Raw genomic sequence first — 16,179 nt, forward strand, 5'->3', positions numbered from 1 at the left:
GGAAGACAAACGGCCAAAAGCCACATGAGAAGATGCTCAACATTACTAATCATCAGGAAAATGCAAATCAAAACCACAATGAGGTATCACCTCACACTTGTTAGAATGGCTGTTATCAAAAAGACAACAAATGACAAGTGTTGGTGAAGATGTGGAGAAAACAGAACCCTTGCACACTGTTGCTGGGAACATAAATTGGTACAGCCACTATGGAAAACAGTATGGAGGTTCCTCAAAAAATTAACAATAGAACTACCATATGGTCCAGAATTTCCACTCCTGCGTATTTATCTGAAGAAAACAAAAACACTAATTAGAAGAGATATATGCAGCCATGTGTTCAATGCAGCATTATTCACAATAGCTAAGATATGGAAGCAACCTAAGTGTCCATCAAGAGATGAAAGGATAAAGAAGATGTGGTACACACACACACACACACACACACACACACACAAATGGAATATTACTCAGCCATAAAAAAGAATGAAATCTTGCCATTTGAGACAACATGGATAGACCCAGAGGGTACATGCTAAGTGAAGTAAGTCAGACAGAGAAAGACAAATACTGTATGATTTTATTTATATGCAGAATCTAAAAAAACAAATGCACAAACATAACAAAACAGAGTTATCGGTACAGAGAACAAACAGGTGTTTGCCAGAGGGGAGGGAAGTAGGGGGAAGAAAGAAATAAGTGAGGAAGATTAAGAGGTACAAACTTCCATTTGCAAAATAAATGAGACATGGGTAAGAAATGCACCGTATGGGGAATATAGTTAATAACTATGTAATATCTTTCTAGGGTGACATATCCGTAACTAGACTTATTGTGGTGACCAGTTTGACATGTATAGACATATCAAATCACTGTTATGTAACAGAAACTAACATAGTGTTGTAGGTCAAGTATACTTCAAAAACGGGCAAAGAAACAACAAACATAGAAAAATAGATCAGATTTGTGGTTACCAGAGGCAGGGGATGGGAAAAGGGGGGATTGTATGAAGGCAGTCAAAAGATACAAACTTATAAGATCAATAAGTACTAGGGATGTAATGTACATGATAAAAATATAATTAACACTGCTTGATGTTATACATGAAAGTTGCTAAGAGGGAAAATTCTAAGTTCTCATCACAAGAAAAGAAATTTAAATTTCTTTAATTTTGTATCTATATGAGATGATAAGATGTTCACTAAACTTATCATGAATCATGCTTCAAACCTTAAACTTACACAGTATTTTATATCGGTTATATCTCAATAAAACTGGAAGAAGAAATAAAATTCATAAGTGTAGTTTAAAACCATTATTCCAATTAACCAAACATTTTTCAAGTTTCCTTAAAAGTGCTTGGTGGGACATTCTAGACTTATAGGAAGAACAGTAAGATTTGCAAGCTAAACTTGAACCCCTAAAGAAAAACTATGGCTGTGAAATTTGTACGTTTCATAAAATGACTTTAACTTAAAAAACCTAAATTTTGATAGATTTACTGTTATAAAATCTGTCCCTGCGAGCATCAAAGTCAAACAGAAACACAAGAGGCAAACCCCCCCCGAACACACACACACACACCAACAAAGGTAATCAATCCAAAACATAAGCCTAGGCAACTGGCAAATTTCATGAAGTGAATGGTTCCAATGCCTGCCTTTCTTTGGACATAAATGGGAGGAGTGAGAATGACATGAATTTACATTTCTTCATGCCGCATGGGTAAGAAAATGCATCCCTTCGGTGCAAAGAGATTCAAGCATAAGGCACATTCTAGATAAATACGTCTTAGAGTCTATATTTTTATTATTTGATCCAGTTGTTGAAATTTTTAACTTCTTCCTTATTAATGAGGAAGGCACAAAAAAAAACCACCCACTTTTCTTTTAAAACAACTGGGTGGACATAAGAATCAACATGGTGCCTTTTATCGTGGAGTTTATCTTCCTTCCGTTTGCTCCCTCACCTTCTCTTCACACGTCTGTTCCCCAGTGCACAGTGCCAGATGCCATGTGTGGGGCAGGATCTGTGAACCCACTGAGTCTCCATGTGAGGGTTGAGCCTGTGGGCACGCAGATGCCATCCAGGAGGGCAGAGCCTCCCAAGGTCGCAGAGCCCTTGTGCCACAGCGGAGGCAGCCTCGAGCGAGGCAGGCACTGCTTTCTCACGTGAGGAGATGAAGTAAACAGCAGCACACGCAGGCCAGTAATCAGGGGCTCAGGCATCTGCTGACCTGGGGTAATCGTCATTGTTTGCTGGAAGCTTCAGGCTCCACATCTCCATAGGCAGTGCTGTGGCCATGAAGTACCGGGACAGTTCTGGCTGTACTTCTCAGGCATCTGAAAAAGCCTATTCAAAGCATGTTGTTAACTTTTTTTCCTCTCTCTCTTTTAATAATGGAAAAACAGGAAACAAAAGGAAGCCATCTGAGCTTCTTTAACTGACAGGTAAAAGGAGCCACTCCAGTCTGGTATGTTGAGACGTTCACCGTGGAGGGGAAAGGGTTTCTGAGAGAGCTGAGGATGGAGCAGGAGGGGCACACTGGGCCAGCCTGTGGAGGGCCATTTCCTGGCAACCGAGGACCTGCCATTACCCTCTATTTGCAGAGGCTCTGGAGCATGGCCTGCCTGATTCGCTTCTCAGGAAAGTAACCGCAGAGGTGGATAAACGAGGGAGAGGGTGGCTGTGCAGATGAGAAGCCCAGGATGGGACAGAGGCTGGGGAGAGAGACCGTGAGGGCCCACATGAAGGGAGAGGCATGGGAATGGAGAGAAGAGAAAGAGTCACTTCTGACGCAGGAACCCTGAGATTGGGTGACGGACTCTGTAGGAGGTGAAAGGCAGGGAGGATTGTGAGTGCTTTGATGTTGCCGCTTTAAGACCATCGGATGGGCAGCAATACCATGAACTGAAACTGAAAATACAGGTGTCAAAGCAGAACTCATAGTAGTAGTAGTTGAGGTGGTGAGTTAATGAGTTACGTTTTAAGCATATCAAGATTGCAGTGTCTGCAGGACAAAGTGGTCCGTTAAAAAAAAAAAAAAAAAGGTTTGGGTTAGAGAAATGTGGACTTGAAAGACCTCAGAGGAATGGTGGTGGAAATCCTGGTGGGAAATCACCCAGGGGAAGTGCAGTGAGAAGAAACCAGGATGTTATCCCCATCTCGAGGAGGTACGCAAAGAAGAGGCTGGATGGAGAGGTGGAGGAAGGCAGCCCAGGAGGAGGGAGAGCCGGGAAGGCGCAGTTCCCGGGGCCCCGGAGGGAGTCTGGAGAGGCAGGGGGTGTCAACAATGCTTCTACATGGAGATCGCTGTAAACAAGGGTGGAAACAAAAGCCACCAGGCTTGGCAGCTAGGAGGTCACTGGTGACATCAGAGGAAAGTCTGAGTACAGGGGTGAAGGCCGCAGTCGGGTTAAGGACCGAGTGGGAGTTGAGCGATGGGAGATAGTGACTGCGGACTATTTTAACAAGTCTGTGCATCACATTTCTAACCCTATCAATGGAATGAAGGGGAGGCAGGGTTGAGAGTTTATCTTTAGGTTGGGGAGACTTGAATGTGTTTTAGGCTGAGGGTCAGGTGCCCCTGAAGAGGCAGGGTTTAAAAGGACAGGAGAGAGGGGAGATAACCGAAAGAGAAAGATTCTGTGAGAGTGGGAGGGAGGACGGGGAGGAAGAGGGCTCTGGTTCCACCGTGGGGGCAGGTACCCGGCGGGGCACCAAGATGGGCACCCCAGGTACAGCTCAGTCCTTAGAGCAACAAAATTTTTTCAGCAAGGAGTATTTAATCACTGACCTTGTTTAGAACTGCTGGTACGTGGAGTTAATAAAAAGTAGACCAACTCTTGAGTCTGTTTTATTATGGTTTTAAAATTCTCTGCAGACCAGACATCCAATTATTACCTGCACCTCTCATCACGTGGACCCCTCCCAAGGCTGCACCCTTGGAATGCCACTGAAAACATGTCCTCTGAGATGAGAGGTAAAGGTTTACGAGTCGCTTTAGGGAAGAGATTCAGTCTTTACGGCTTTTATGGTTTTTTCTGTGTGCCATGAGATGAAAAGGGATGGCTGAGGAGAGTGGTAAAGGACGAGAACAGCTACAAAGCATGACTCAGTGCCAGGGACCTGGGCTTCAAGGTGCTAAACAGTCTCAGCCCACCTACAGCCCACAGTGTCATCCGTCATCAGGGAGAGGGAGAAGGCAGCCGTTTTCTCCACCCAACTCCACTCACACCCCAAAAGAAGGTTAGAATCCAGCAGGGTTTGCTTGGCACGTAGCCAGTGCCTCTGCCTGAAGCAAAAAGGCACCAGCAGACTCTCCAGATGCTCTGGCATCAGGAAGCTCTCTTCAGAGCCTGGGGAAGGCTGAAGAATTGCACAGGAAAGCCAGAATGCAGTTTATCACTTGAGTCATGCTTGCACCCTTGTCAATTTGCGTGGGATGAATATGAATTTTGATTAATCTACAGGAAAAGTATTTTTCACTAGCAAGAACTAACAAAGAAGACTGTGTTTGCATGTTGATTTCTTTGGCCTCTTCCCAGAGCAATCAGCATCAATAACATTGCCTCGCCCAACAGAAGATACACACACATACATATGCGTACATACATATGTACACACACACATGCACACAGACACGCACACCATTCCCTGAAAGGACGTATGAACCCATTAACCACTCACGGTTACGCCAAACCAACCAAAGTGAAAGCATCCTTCAAATTTCAAGATACTGCTGAACGAATCCCATCTGGGGACTGCCAGGCACTGTGCTAAAGGATATAGAGTGATAACTTTCTGGAGCAGTTCAGCAGAGGAAATGAGAATTCGGTGCATGGTCAGCATGACTTGCAACAGTTGGTTACTTCGACACAGGTTTCCGTCTGCATCTGAAAACACAAAGAGCAGCTTCTGAGCGAGGCCCCAGAGAGGAATTAGTTACCTGGTGGGACACCTGCCAGCCCCCCATCACTCCCGGTGGAAGACCAGAGTGCGGGCTCTGCAGGCCCAGCGCCCCGCCCCCACTGACTCTGGCACCACACATCCCTCGGTTCTTCGCTTCTCTTTCTCCTCCTGCTGCATTCTCCCCACCCCCAAGTGTCCATTTTGAGGCTCATTAACCACGCTGCCGGAAAGGTGGTAGAATCGTGGGGAAAGGATAACGTTTGCACCGGTACATGCGAGTCTCTGTTGAAAGCAGAAGCAGATCCAGGCTTTGTGATGCCTGAAAGGCATATAACGGGGGAAGGAGGAAGTCCTTTCTGGGGTCAGAGGGAAAAAAGTTATAGTCTTAACAGATTACAGTTAAAATACCTTATTCTTGCTAGTTTTACAAAAACATATGACCATATGAATACATTTCTAGGGCCGCCCCACGGCCTTGGAAGGGGGCTCATGCAAATGAGGGGCCCTGAAATGTAAGCTTCCCTAGTTTTATGGGCAATGGGCTCTGGATGGGAATAAAGGAGGAAGACTATGGGCAAACATGACTTTTGGAGATTATGGGTGGGTTACAAGTACCCATGATGATTTGTATCAGAGATCATGGTTAGCTCCTTACTTGGGTTTTCCAAATCCTGCTGGTACCAAATAACAAGATGCATTCCATACAATGGCATTGGGTGCAAAGATTCCCCCTGGAGTGCTTTTCAAAATCTTTTAACATTTACGGCATGAAGTGTTAGGGGCTGTGCTGGGTTTTCACTGCAGATCTAGTCTCTGTCCTTCACCATGGACTGCATCACCAGGCTCCTTGCTAGCCAGCTTCCAGTTGGGTTCAGCCATTGGGATGCATCGGCAAGAGATGGGAGGAGAGGGAAGTAGGTATTTCTTTCTCCTTCCTGCTCTGCTTTGGCACTACTTCCCTGTAGCTACAGGTCTCTTCAATGAGTGATCACGCTGCTTGGTCCCTCTTTGAGGGCTCTAGCTCTCACTGGGATCTAATACTATATACTAATCTCCCTTGACCCTCTGCTCCTGAGGGTGGTAATGACTTCTGGCTGTTGATAGGCTCTGGGTGCAGCATCTCTTAATTCCACTCTCATCTCTGTAAGTAGTCCCCCATCATTAAAGTGTCTTCATTTAAACAAAGCATGTGAATTCTGTTCCCTGCTGGGAACTTGAATGATTCAGGGGAAAACATCAAATGAAAGAATATACATGAATTGTTTTATCATTTGCTAGCTCTTTAAAGCACATTATACACAAAAGGGGTTATCATTTTCATTCTTTCCAAGTGTACCAAACGGTAAATGAAGGACATAGTGCATTTGGGCTCAGGATTCAGAAGTTCTGGCTCACTCGCAAATAACGAGTTAAAGTCATAGTTCATTGAGAAAATATAAGCAAACGTGACAAGATCGCTCACCTTCCCACCACCAAATCCACCAATTTACCCGCATTCTATTACTCTTACTGCCTGCCTTCCTCTATTACCATGGGAGGCACTTCACAGGTCAATGCTTCCGCTGAGCTCTGGGTCTCCTTTTTCTCAAGGACACTGACACTGTCTTTGTCCACGTTCTCTCCTCCAGTATCACCTTTCCTCTTTCTCTCTCCTGGTTTACTTCCACTGGCATTTAAACACACCCCAGAAACTCCTATTTAAAATGAAATGAAATAAAACAAAACCTGAAACTCTAGGCACCTCTCCATTCTGTTCCCCTTTTCAGCAAAACCTCAGTCATCAATTTCTCATCTCCCATTCCCTTTCATCCATACCATTTTTGACTCCTACCTCTCTTATTCCACAAAATCTTCTATTTTCAAGGTCTCCAATCTTCCATTTTCAAGGTCCACATTGCCAAATCCAAGGGTTCATGCCTCTGTCCTCATCTTACTTTATGACTTTGAGTTGCATTCAACCCAACCCAACCCAAGCTGACAACTCTCTCCTCCTTCCTGGAGCACTTTCTTCGCTTGGCTTCCACAACATCACACTCTCTCAGTTTCCCTCTCCAGCTCTTGTTCTGTCTCCTCTTCCTTTGCTGAGCTTTTAAATGTCACTGTGCTCTGTGGCTTAGTCCTCCCACTTCTTTCTTTCCTAACAATTTTTAAAGTCTAAAACTTTTTAAGCTTTAAATTTAAAAAATTTAATTTCTTTCTTCTAGGTAGGGGAATTCATCCAGTCCTTTGGCAAAAATACCATTGATATGCTCATGACTGCCCAACAGATATCTTCAGCCCTGACTACTGAATTCGTGTGTCCCACATCCTACTTGGCGAATCCACGTAGATGTGTAATTTCTGACTTAACTCATCCAAACAAAATTCATGACCTCCCCCTCCCCTAATTCACTTCTCCTCCATTTTTCCTCATCTCAGGAAATGGTACCACCAGCCATCCTCTCAGTTACCCAAACAAAAAATCTAGGGGTCATCCTTCATTTCTCACTTTTCCTCACATCCAATCCATTAGCAAGTCTTGATTCTACTTTCAAAATATGCCTCAAACCTCTCCATGTTTCCCCATCCTTGCCATCATGCTAGTTGTAGCCATTACCATGATGACTTAATTGACCTCCATGTTTTCACTCTTATCCACCTACCCACAAACTGCTCTTCACACAGCAGCCAGGAGTGAGCTCCTAAAACCCATAAATCAGGTCATGTGCTTAATACGCTTCAATGGGTTCCATTATACTTGTAATAAAACATGGACTCCTTGCTACAGCCAAAAGAGCTCTACACGTTCTGGCCCCTGTTAGTCTCCCACTTCATTTCATACCATATTACTCCTCTCTATACCACTGTTTATACCTCGAACCCTCCAAGCTTATTCCTACTTTGCGTTTGTTATTTCCGTTAATGTGGCCTTTCTTCCCTTGGCCCATTCATGTCATTTATGTCTCAGTTTCAACGTCACATCATCAGAAAGGTCTTCCTTGAACTACCTAAGGTAGCCATGATCCTGCCTGAGTTTCTTCACAACACTTATCAGTGATCTGAAGTTACCTTTTTTTATTTGATTTTTATTTTCTGAGTCTCTGCTAGAATATAAGCTTCATGAGACCTGACCTTGTCTGTTTTTTCCACAACCATATCTCTAGGGTCTAGAATAGTGCTGATACATGACAGTTACTCATTAAACACTTCTTGAGTAAATGAGTGAACTACACCAAATAGGAGACCCCTTAACTTTTCATGTATCTTTGGATATTGAGTTTGCTTTTTTCATTAGCTATTTCATTAATGATATATAATATACACACATTTTCTTCTTGGCCACAGTTTATAAAAGGAACAAAGTTACAATTTGATAAATCATTTTTAAGAAGTATTCATCTAGTCTTTTATAGTTTTATAAATCTTTCATTACTTATTCTAAGCTTACACTCTGGTGAGGTGGGGTTAGTACTGCTATCTGTTTTCTGGCCCACATAATTTCTGTAATATTTTTTTCCTGCCACAAAAATTCTGCATAACAAAACACCCCAAAATTCAGTGACTGAAAACAGTAATCTTTTTTTTTTTTCCTCAAGTGTCTATAAGTTGGCTAGGGGTTGGCTGATATAGTCTGGGCTTTGCTAGGGCTCCTATCCTACATGCCCCCCCCCCCCCAACTTCCCTGGACCAGTGGGCTAGCCGGGGTATGCTCTTCTCATGGTGATGGCAGGGCGCTGTAGGGCAACTGGAAATATCCAAGGCCTCTTAGGCCTAGGCTTAGAACTGGCATGCTGTCACTTCTGCTTTATTCTGTTGGCCAAAGAAAGTCACTGCTGAATCTCAAGTCAAAGGGCAGGAACCTCAAAGTCATATGGAAAAGATCACTGACACAGAGAAGGTAAAATTGGGAGAGGGGGCAATAACACAATCAAATCTACCACAATTATACAGATGTAAGTTTTCAAGTCAGCATCTGACAATATAGTTTTGATAATGCACCTTTCCTCACAGAATTATATAGTTGTGCTCCTATTCCCGTACGTTACGGTACAAAGCAGGAGAAACTGAAATATATTTGTAGGGTATGCATTAGAATGTTCCTGGAGTTATGGACACAGTCGCAGACTTATTCAGTATGAATAGAATCTAAGACTTGCTATCTCAATTGTTCTTTGTGGCTGGCTAGCATCCTTCCATGGATGCTCATATATTAGGGAAAGGGGCTTAGGAGTGTCCTGGGTGAGATGAAAGCCAAGTCACATACAGAAGGATTCAAGGACCCAAATAGGTTTACCATGGAGAAGACTCAGTAGAAATATTAAAATTATCTTCAAATATTTGTAACGTTAACTGTGGGAGAATGTTTAGACTTGTTCTGTGGGGCCACAAATGGCAGAACCAGAGAGGATGAATAGAAAAAGTTATGGGAAAGAGAACTGGGCACAACACGTGGCAGAAAATTCTAACCATTAAGCCTGCCCAACAACGGAAGCATTTGCATCACAGACCTCTGTATTCAAGAGGAGGCTGGGGAGGGACATTTAATTCAATTTTTGTAATTGGCATTGCACCTATTATTTACTGAAGTCCTACTCAATACCAGGGGCTACGCTCAGCACTTTAACGACGTTATTTCTAATTCTCACAACACCTCTGCAGTGTTGGTACTGCTCACAATTTATAGCTGAGGAAATCAAAGCACAGAGAGATTAGGTCATTTGTTTTAGGTCAAAGAGACCATGGGTGGAGGAGCTCAGGATCTGGCTCCTGGTCCGTTTGATTCCAGATCCCCAGCTTTTTCCAAGACACTGCATGACCATTTGTCAGGATAGGGAATTCAAGTATTAAATGGGGGGAGGGGGCTAGAGTAGATGAGTTTTAAGATCTCTTCCAGTCCCTATAGGGCTACAAGTCTAAGAGATGCCACTGGAATATTGGATTGGAACCAATTAATGCACATTTGAAAGGATAGCTTTTTGCATCTGATGATTTCTGAAAAACTCTCACATGCCTTGGTGGATTGATAGTGACCATTCAAGTTGGCTTTAAAATAAGAAGGGTGCTGTGCCTAAGATTCACAGTCACGGTCATTCTCCACTTTTGCCTTGCACCCCCTCTTCCACAGAGTCCTGTGATGGTCCCCCAGTACGGCGTGTTAATCCCCACGTGCTCTGTGGGAGGGCAGGCTGGCACATGGTAAGGCCAGGAGGGCACCTCTCGGCACCTTGGTTCACAACCCCCTCCTCGGTGCCCCTTCTTCCAGAGGAGAACTTCCTGGCATGTTCACTTGCCCTCATTCCCGCCACCACCTCTCCCCAACTCGAGCATCGAGCTCCCTGCAACCTCATCAAGGATGCACTCCCCTCCCGCCCTCATCTCACGCAGCAGCACTTCTTCCTTCTTGAGGGGAAGAGCCTCCCTTTCAAAGTCAGATTTCAAAGTGGCTGGTCAAGGGGAATCTACCTTCCAGACTGCTGGAGTTTATTTTGATAATTTGATATAATTGCTGTAAGCTGAGTTAAACATTTCAGTGAATAATTTAATTTTGTTTGCAGCTTTAGGCTTTTGAAAAATGTAGGGTGTCATACTAAAAATTCTAATAAGTAAAATGTGCAATGCGTAATAAAATGTGCACGTTTTCTCATTACCATCTGCTTCTCCTTCTACTTCAGGGGGAGACTTCTTTAAAGGGTTGAAACCTCAGTGTGACATAAAATGCCCATCTTACATACTCCATCACTCAACCTGGGGAGCAATGTGTGCTGCTAGGGAAGTATGCTAGTCAAAGATCCACCCGACCTGTGGACCATTTGCTCCACAGAGCAGACAGAAAAGCCATGTGGAGAGTCATTTCTCTGTGAGCCAGCAACTGGTTTTCCATCATTAGACTCACTGCTGCCGTTAGCTATGCTTCATGGAATCACAGAATCTCAGGGTGGAAAAGACTTTAGCTGTCTTCCACCTCAACCTTCTAGCCGTTGCATTACTTCCTCCTAAAGGCATCACAGGTAACTGGCTGACTAGGCTCTACTTAACACCCTTCCAACGAGAGGATACAGCTCTCTAACTACTCTATAGAGCAACTTTCATTCTACTTCAATTAAAAACATTTTATAATTAATCGACTCTGTGCAAGGCACTGTCCTAGGTACCAAAGGACATATGAAGAGCTATAAGAAAACTCTTGTCTAGTTGGAGAATAAGACACACACCCAACATACTTCGTAATATCAGGCAGTCAATGGTAGAAGTGAAACCCGTGGAGATCATGCTGAATGGTGGCAAAGTTCAGGGGAAGGAGAGATCCTATCCAGTCGTGGGGATTCAGGAAGTATCTCTTACCGTCTGCAGTGAGGTGACCCAAAGCTTCAGGATTCAAGAGGCCATCTGGTCTAGCCCTCTGCCTCTCAATCTGCCCGTAGACTCTTTTCTTCCTTTCTGTGGTTTAATCTTAAATAAGCGGCTTGCCTCCTAGAGTGATGCCCTGCTCCCTGATGATGTGACTCCTGTGACAACAAACTTGCAAATGGCTGCATTGGAGGCACTGCATCTTGCTGACAAGGGGTGGGGGCAACTTTCCTACAGTGAAGGCTTGTCTGGGGGATGAGGCAGGAATGACTCGCTGCAAAATGGACATAAAACATGTCCAACACCAGAGAAACTCCAGTACAGAGTCCTTTCTTCCCCTTTGTTTCGGTTTCCATGGAAATCCCTTGATGTGCGAAGGGATTTTGTATGTACCAAAGACAGAAATGTCAGAAATTGGTATATTGAGGGTAAGCAAGCTATCAGCACTGGGAGGGAATCACACAAAAGAACAGGTGTGTTGAAACCAGGGGCCAGAAAATGGTAATGGGAAAGCTAGTATCAGAAAGCCACGGGGCAGGTTTGGATCCAGAGCCTAGAGCAGGGCTGCAGCTGCTAATGCAGGTCAGTATCTCCAGTAACAGGAGAGGCTGGATCCAGGCAGAACCTGACAGATACACACAGAGTTCTGAACGGATTACAACACGATAAATGTTTCAAAGAAATAAACCCTACTTGACAGCAAGACTATTACACTCATTAGATCCCGTCTGGAGAGTGCAGAAAAATTGACAAGCTGAAAATAAGTTTACTGGTTTGTTGGTCTGGTTTTTTTAGGGCCAACAGCTGCAGCTAGGGTAGGAAGTGCACGTGAAGAAAGAATGTGGTGACGCACACATACTTTGAACTCTCAGAGCTTCTACTACCTGAGCAGCTTACAACGTGTATCGGCAGCACCTTAATCTTTTTTCCAACCAGGAGAAAGCAAGTGATTTGCTAAGGACGGAGTCTCGCTTCACAGGGCAAGCGTGAGAACCCACGTGGCTGCCACTGGGGATGCACTGGTAAGAGTTTCAACAACAGCTCTCCTGGGGGTGGTGAGGGGGACCCTGATTTGTAGTGTTCGCAGATTTCTGTGGTATTAATACTCCCACTGGGGCCAATGCCGAGCCACCAATATGAAGTCAGACGGTGGAGCTGGGAGGAGATGCTTGCAGTCAGCTCTCAGCACCACGCTGCCGGTCCCGGGGTCGGAAGGGCGATGCCTGCTCAGCTTCTGTCCTACCTGGCACCTCGTTCCCGGGTGCTCCCAAACCCGCTTTCCTCCTCACCCCACTCCTGATCTCACGCCCTCTGGGCCTTGCCCGGTGACTGACTGACCAGTTAATCCTGGTGATCGCGTTCCTCGAGGGGAGGACGTGTGGGTGAATCCTCTCAGATGTCTGCATAACCCTAACCCTAACTTCTTGGAGTACTTGGTGCTCTAACCCAAGGAAGAACATTGTAACGTAGGGTGAGAATTCGGGAGAAGGGAAGCTCCCAGCCCTCATAAATCTAAGCCCCGCTCTGGTTCCCTCCGGGATAACCTGGTATGTCATACCCGGACCCATGGCGGGGGGCCTGCCACGTGAGTGAGAAAATGGAGGTCTAGCTGGAGTATTTTCTGTTCCTTGGCACGGCACACTGTCCAGGAGCTCTGAATATCTTGGTGACAATTAGCTTTAAATTACTTATTTGCACCGGCTGGGGGACACCTTGACCTGGACAAGACGCAGCCTCAGTTTAACCGTGAGCTGCAATTTCAAACTTCTGCAACAGGCCTTCAACCAGCGTCTCACCCAAGTGGGTTAGGGCTGGGCGGACCCACCTCTTCTCTCTGAGGGTGCTGACAGCCAAAGCCAGGGAAACAGAGAACAGAAAAACCTGCTCATCGACCCCTACGTAAAGGGGGTTTGGTCTAATCAGGCTTCTCTCAACTCCTGTCCCAGAGAGGCTGACCTGGAGGCGCTTAGTGAAGGGAAGGAACTGCGTTTGCTCCTGTTGTGCTATTGGATTTATTCACCATCCTGCTGGGCCAGGGTGGTGGAGCGGGAGGTGGGGCAGGCATTCAAGTTGCCCGGCATCTAGATACACACAAGCGTGCACACACAGCTGCCCTTGAAGCCCCCAGCAGCTGGAGAGCCACTGCTCTCCCTGGACGGGAACGCCTGAGAGCAAGACTTTGTTTTCACAGCACTGAGGCTCAACGGACAGAATCACCTGTGCTGGGCACCTGAGTCGTACCGCTCTGCAAGCAGCAGGCACCGCGGGCACAATTTTAAAGAGGAGGACTGAGGCGTCGTGCGTTGGCCATGGTCTAGGGCTGGTGAGTGGAAGGTCCTGGACAGGATCGGCCCTCTGGCCCCCAGCCCAGGGCTCCTTCCTTGGCATCTACCTCTCCTCAGGGGATTGCTGGGAAGTCAGCGGGGTAAGGCCTAGGCGTACTGGGAAGAGCCCTGACTTCCAGCCGTGCATGCTACAAGGCTAAACCTCTTACACCCATATCTCCTTTTTCTCCCCAAAAAGCCCTACACCCACATACCAACCCTGCCCTTCTCGCTGCAGTCACGGTACAGACTAAAAATCTTCCTGGAGACCCGAACCCTTAAACCCACCACTTCTCATGACATCAACACAAAGGCTGTTACTGGCACCATTTACCTAGGATGACTAGACCCCAGAGAGCCTGTGGCCACGTGGGTGAAAACACCCAGTGCCCTGAGAGCTCACAGCCCCCTGAGCGGCCCACCTCCCCCTCTTCCTGCAACAGAAGCTCCACTCCCTCAGCCAAACCAGACGGCAATGGGGACGGTCCTCCCTGCGCACGGCTTTGCTTCCAAAGCGTGAAGCTCTATGTAAAGGATGACCTAGATTTTTTGGATGAGCGACTGCAATCTATAAATGTCTAACCATGCGCACGAATTGCCTGAAGTGAAAAAGAGCTTTCAGCTCTATTGCCTCTGCTGAGCGAGGCCGTGGCCTTCCTTGGGGACTGCAGCCTCCATCCGGACCTGTCACGTCTCAAGAATCAGGGGTCTGAGAAGTCGTGAGGGAAGCTGTCCTCTTCAGTTCTGCAAATTGGACACAGTCCCGAGTGTGGAGGTCGGCGGGTTGGGCCGGCACTGAAAGACAAGGGGCGGGAGGAGGCGCGACGGGTGTGGGGTAGGCCCGGAGATGGACTCTGCGACCCGGTGATGGACTCTGGGACGAAGCCATGACCTCAAATTCTAAGAGCCGTTGTGGGAATGCGGCACCAACTGAACACCCTGGGCAGGTGGCCGCTTCTCCGGGGCCCACCTAAGTCCCTGGGAACAGTCGAATTGTCCAGCTGGGTAGAGAAGCTGTGATTTGAGTCCTTGGTGAGCTGCTGTCAACGCAGCCCACTTGGCTCACACAGTGACCGTCCCCCGCACAGCACCACAAGGGTGTGCCCGGCGGGGGGCGGAAGGGCAGCAGGGCCGCGGCTGAGCTTCCCGAGCACATAGAGAGCTGCCCGCAGGTGGCTGGAGGGAGGCCAGCACAAGGGACACGGACCCAAGACAAAGACACAACACAACAGGGAAGGGAATCTGGGGCAGCGCTCGCTCCGCTCTCTCCTTGCTTACTGGAGGGCGTTCCTATCGCTTCCATCTTGTCTGTTAAATCCTGGGCCTTTTTTTGCGTATTTGTTGACAGGCTGGATTGGAATTAAGAAGCAACTCAGGGAACTTTCCAAACGCTGACTTAGTGAAATAACACAAGGCCTGTCTGAGACTTACTGGTTAGCCACGAACTCAGCCTTCTTCAGAAAGTTTTTCTCAATATTGATTTGATCCTAACAGACCTAGACGCCTAGATAATCTCGTTCCGGTGCACAACAGGGCTGAAGCAATTGGTGCACGTTGCCATAAAATGGCACTGCCCCCAACACTGTCTCACCACAAACTGTGCTTTCACCGTACAAACTGTCCTTGGCTCATAATTCTCTGCAGTGAACAGGCCTGGACAAAAGACATCACACCATCACGTATGGTAAAGGACTGAGTAAAATCTTCTGTAATCAGACAGAAGTTATTCTGAAAGCCTCCTCGCCCCTTCTTTGGTTGTAGTTAGGATTAGATTACCTTTGATTAAAGACAGAAAAACGCTTAGTAAACTGGGAAGCACTGTCACAGGGCTGAACTGTTCTTATTTCTCTTGCTGGATTTGGAACACTACTTTGCTCCTGCTGGGCTTTGGTTATTCCAGAGTGGAACAATGATTTTTCATGAAATACTTCATTATAACCACAACTCAAAGAGGGGCTCTCCACGCTGGTCTGTCACACTGCCCGTGCCAATGAGATCAGATGTGGCTTCTTGCAAGCATGGCTCCAATCCACGGCAGAGTAAGTAGGGGCCTTCCAAACTTCTTTCCAGTTCTAGGTTCTAAGTGCAACCTGCCCCTCAGGTCCTCAAGACAGAAGGATTTCTCAGGGTTTACTGAGGTGCTAGAGAGAAATCTGCATGAGGACCCAGGAATGACTCTGAAAGAGAGAACTTCACAGGTGGGTGAGGAATCTCTTATTAACTGAAGGAAAGAAAAAACTGCCCTCTACTCAGGAGCCAAGAGCCAAATCAGAAGGGGTTTCAAAACAGCCCAAGTCATGAACTGGTGCTGTGTCACCGTCTTACAGAAACAGCCAAAATGCAACTGAAACTCACTAAGTGGATACCAATCGGAAGACGGGAAGGCCGGGAGCACCATTTGGTGTTCTGCCGGAGGAAATACAGCATCTGACCGGAACAAGTGAACTACATTCAAAGTCCAGCCTGACTTTCTCTCCCTCTCCCGCTGGTGGTCTCTGTTGCTCTCCTGCTGTTAAACATACATGGAGTGCAGTACCAGGCCCTGTTCCAAGAGGGTCTTCACATGTATTAACTCTACGAGGTAGGTGGTATCGTCATGATAGATGAAGAAACCGAA

General features: G+C 46.4%; 1 protein-coding gene across 27 annotated transcripts in view; it reads right to left on the reverse strand.

Moving 5' to 3' along the window:
* The window catches only part of RASGRP1 (RAS guanyl releasing protein 1), a 996,665-nt gene that overhangs the window by 35,451 nt on the left and 945,035 nt on the right, over positions 1-16,179 (reverse strand). For all 27 annotated transcript variants that reach the window (XM_068549078.1, XM_068549119.1, XM_068549136.1 and 24 more), the window contains one exon: positions 4,790-4,895. In XM_068549078.1, the coding sequence (XP_068405179.1) occupies positions 4,790-4,895 (106 nt within the window). The remainder of the gene's footprint in view (positions 1-4,789; positions 4,896-16,179) is intronic.

This window comes from Eschrichtius robustus, chromosome 1 (genome assembly GCF_028021215.1).
Source record: "Eschrichtius robustus isolate mEscRob2 chromosome 1, mEscRob2.pri, whole genome shotgun sequence".
NCBI lineage: Eukaryota > Metazoa > Chordata > Mammalia > Artiodactyla > Eschrichtiidae > Eschrichtius > Eschrichtius robustus.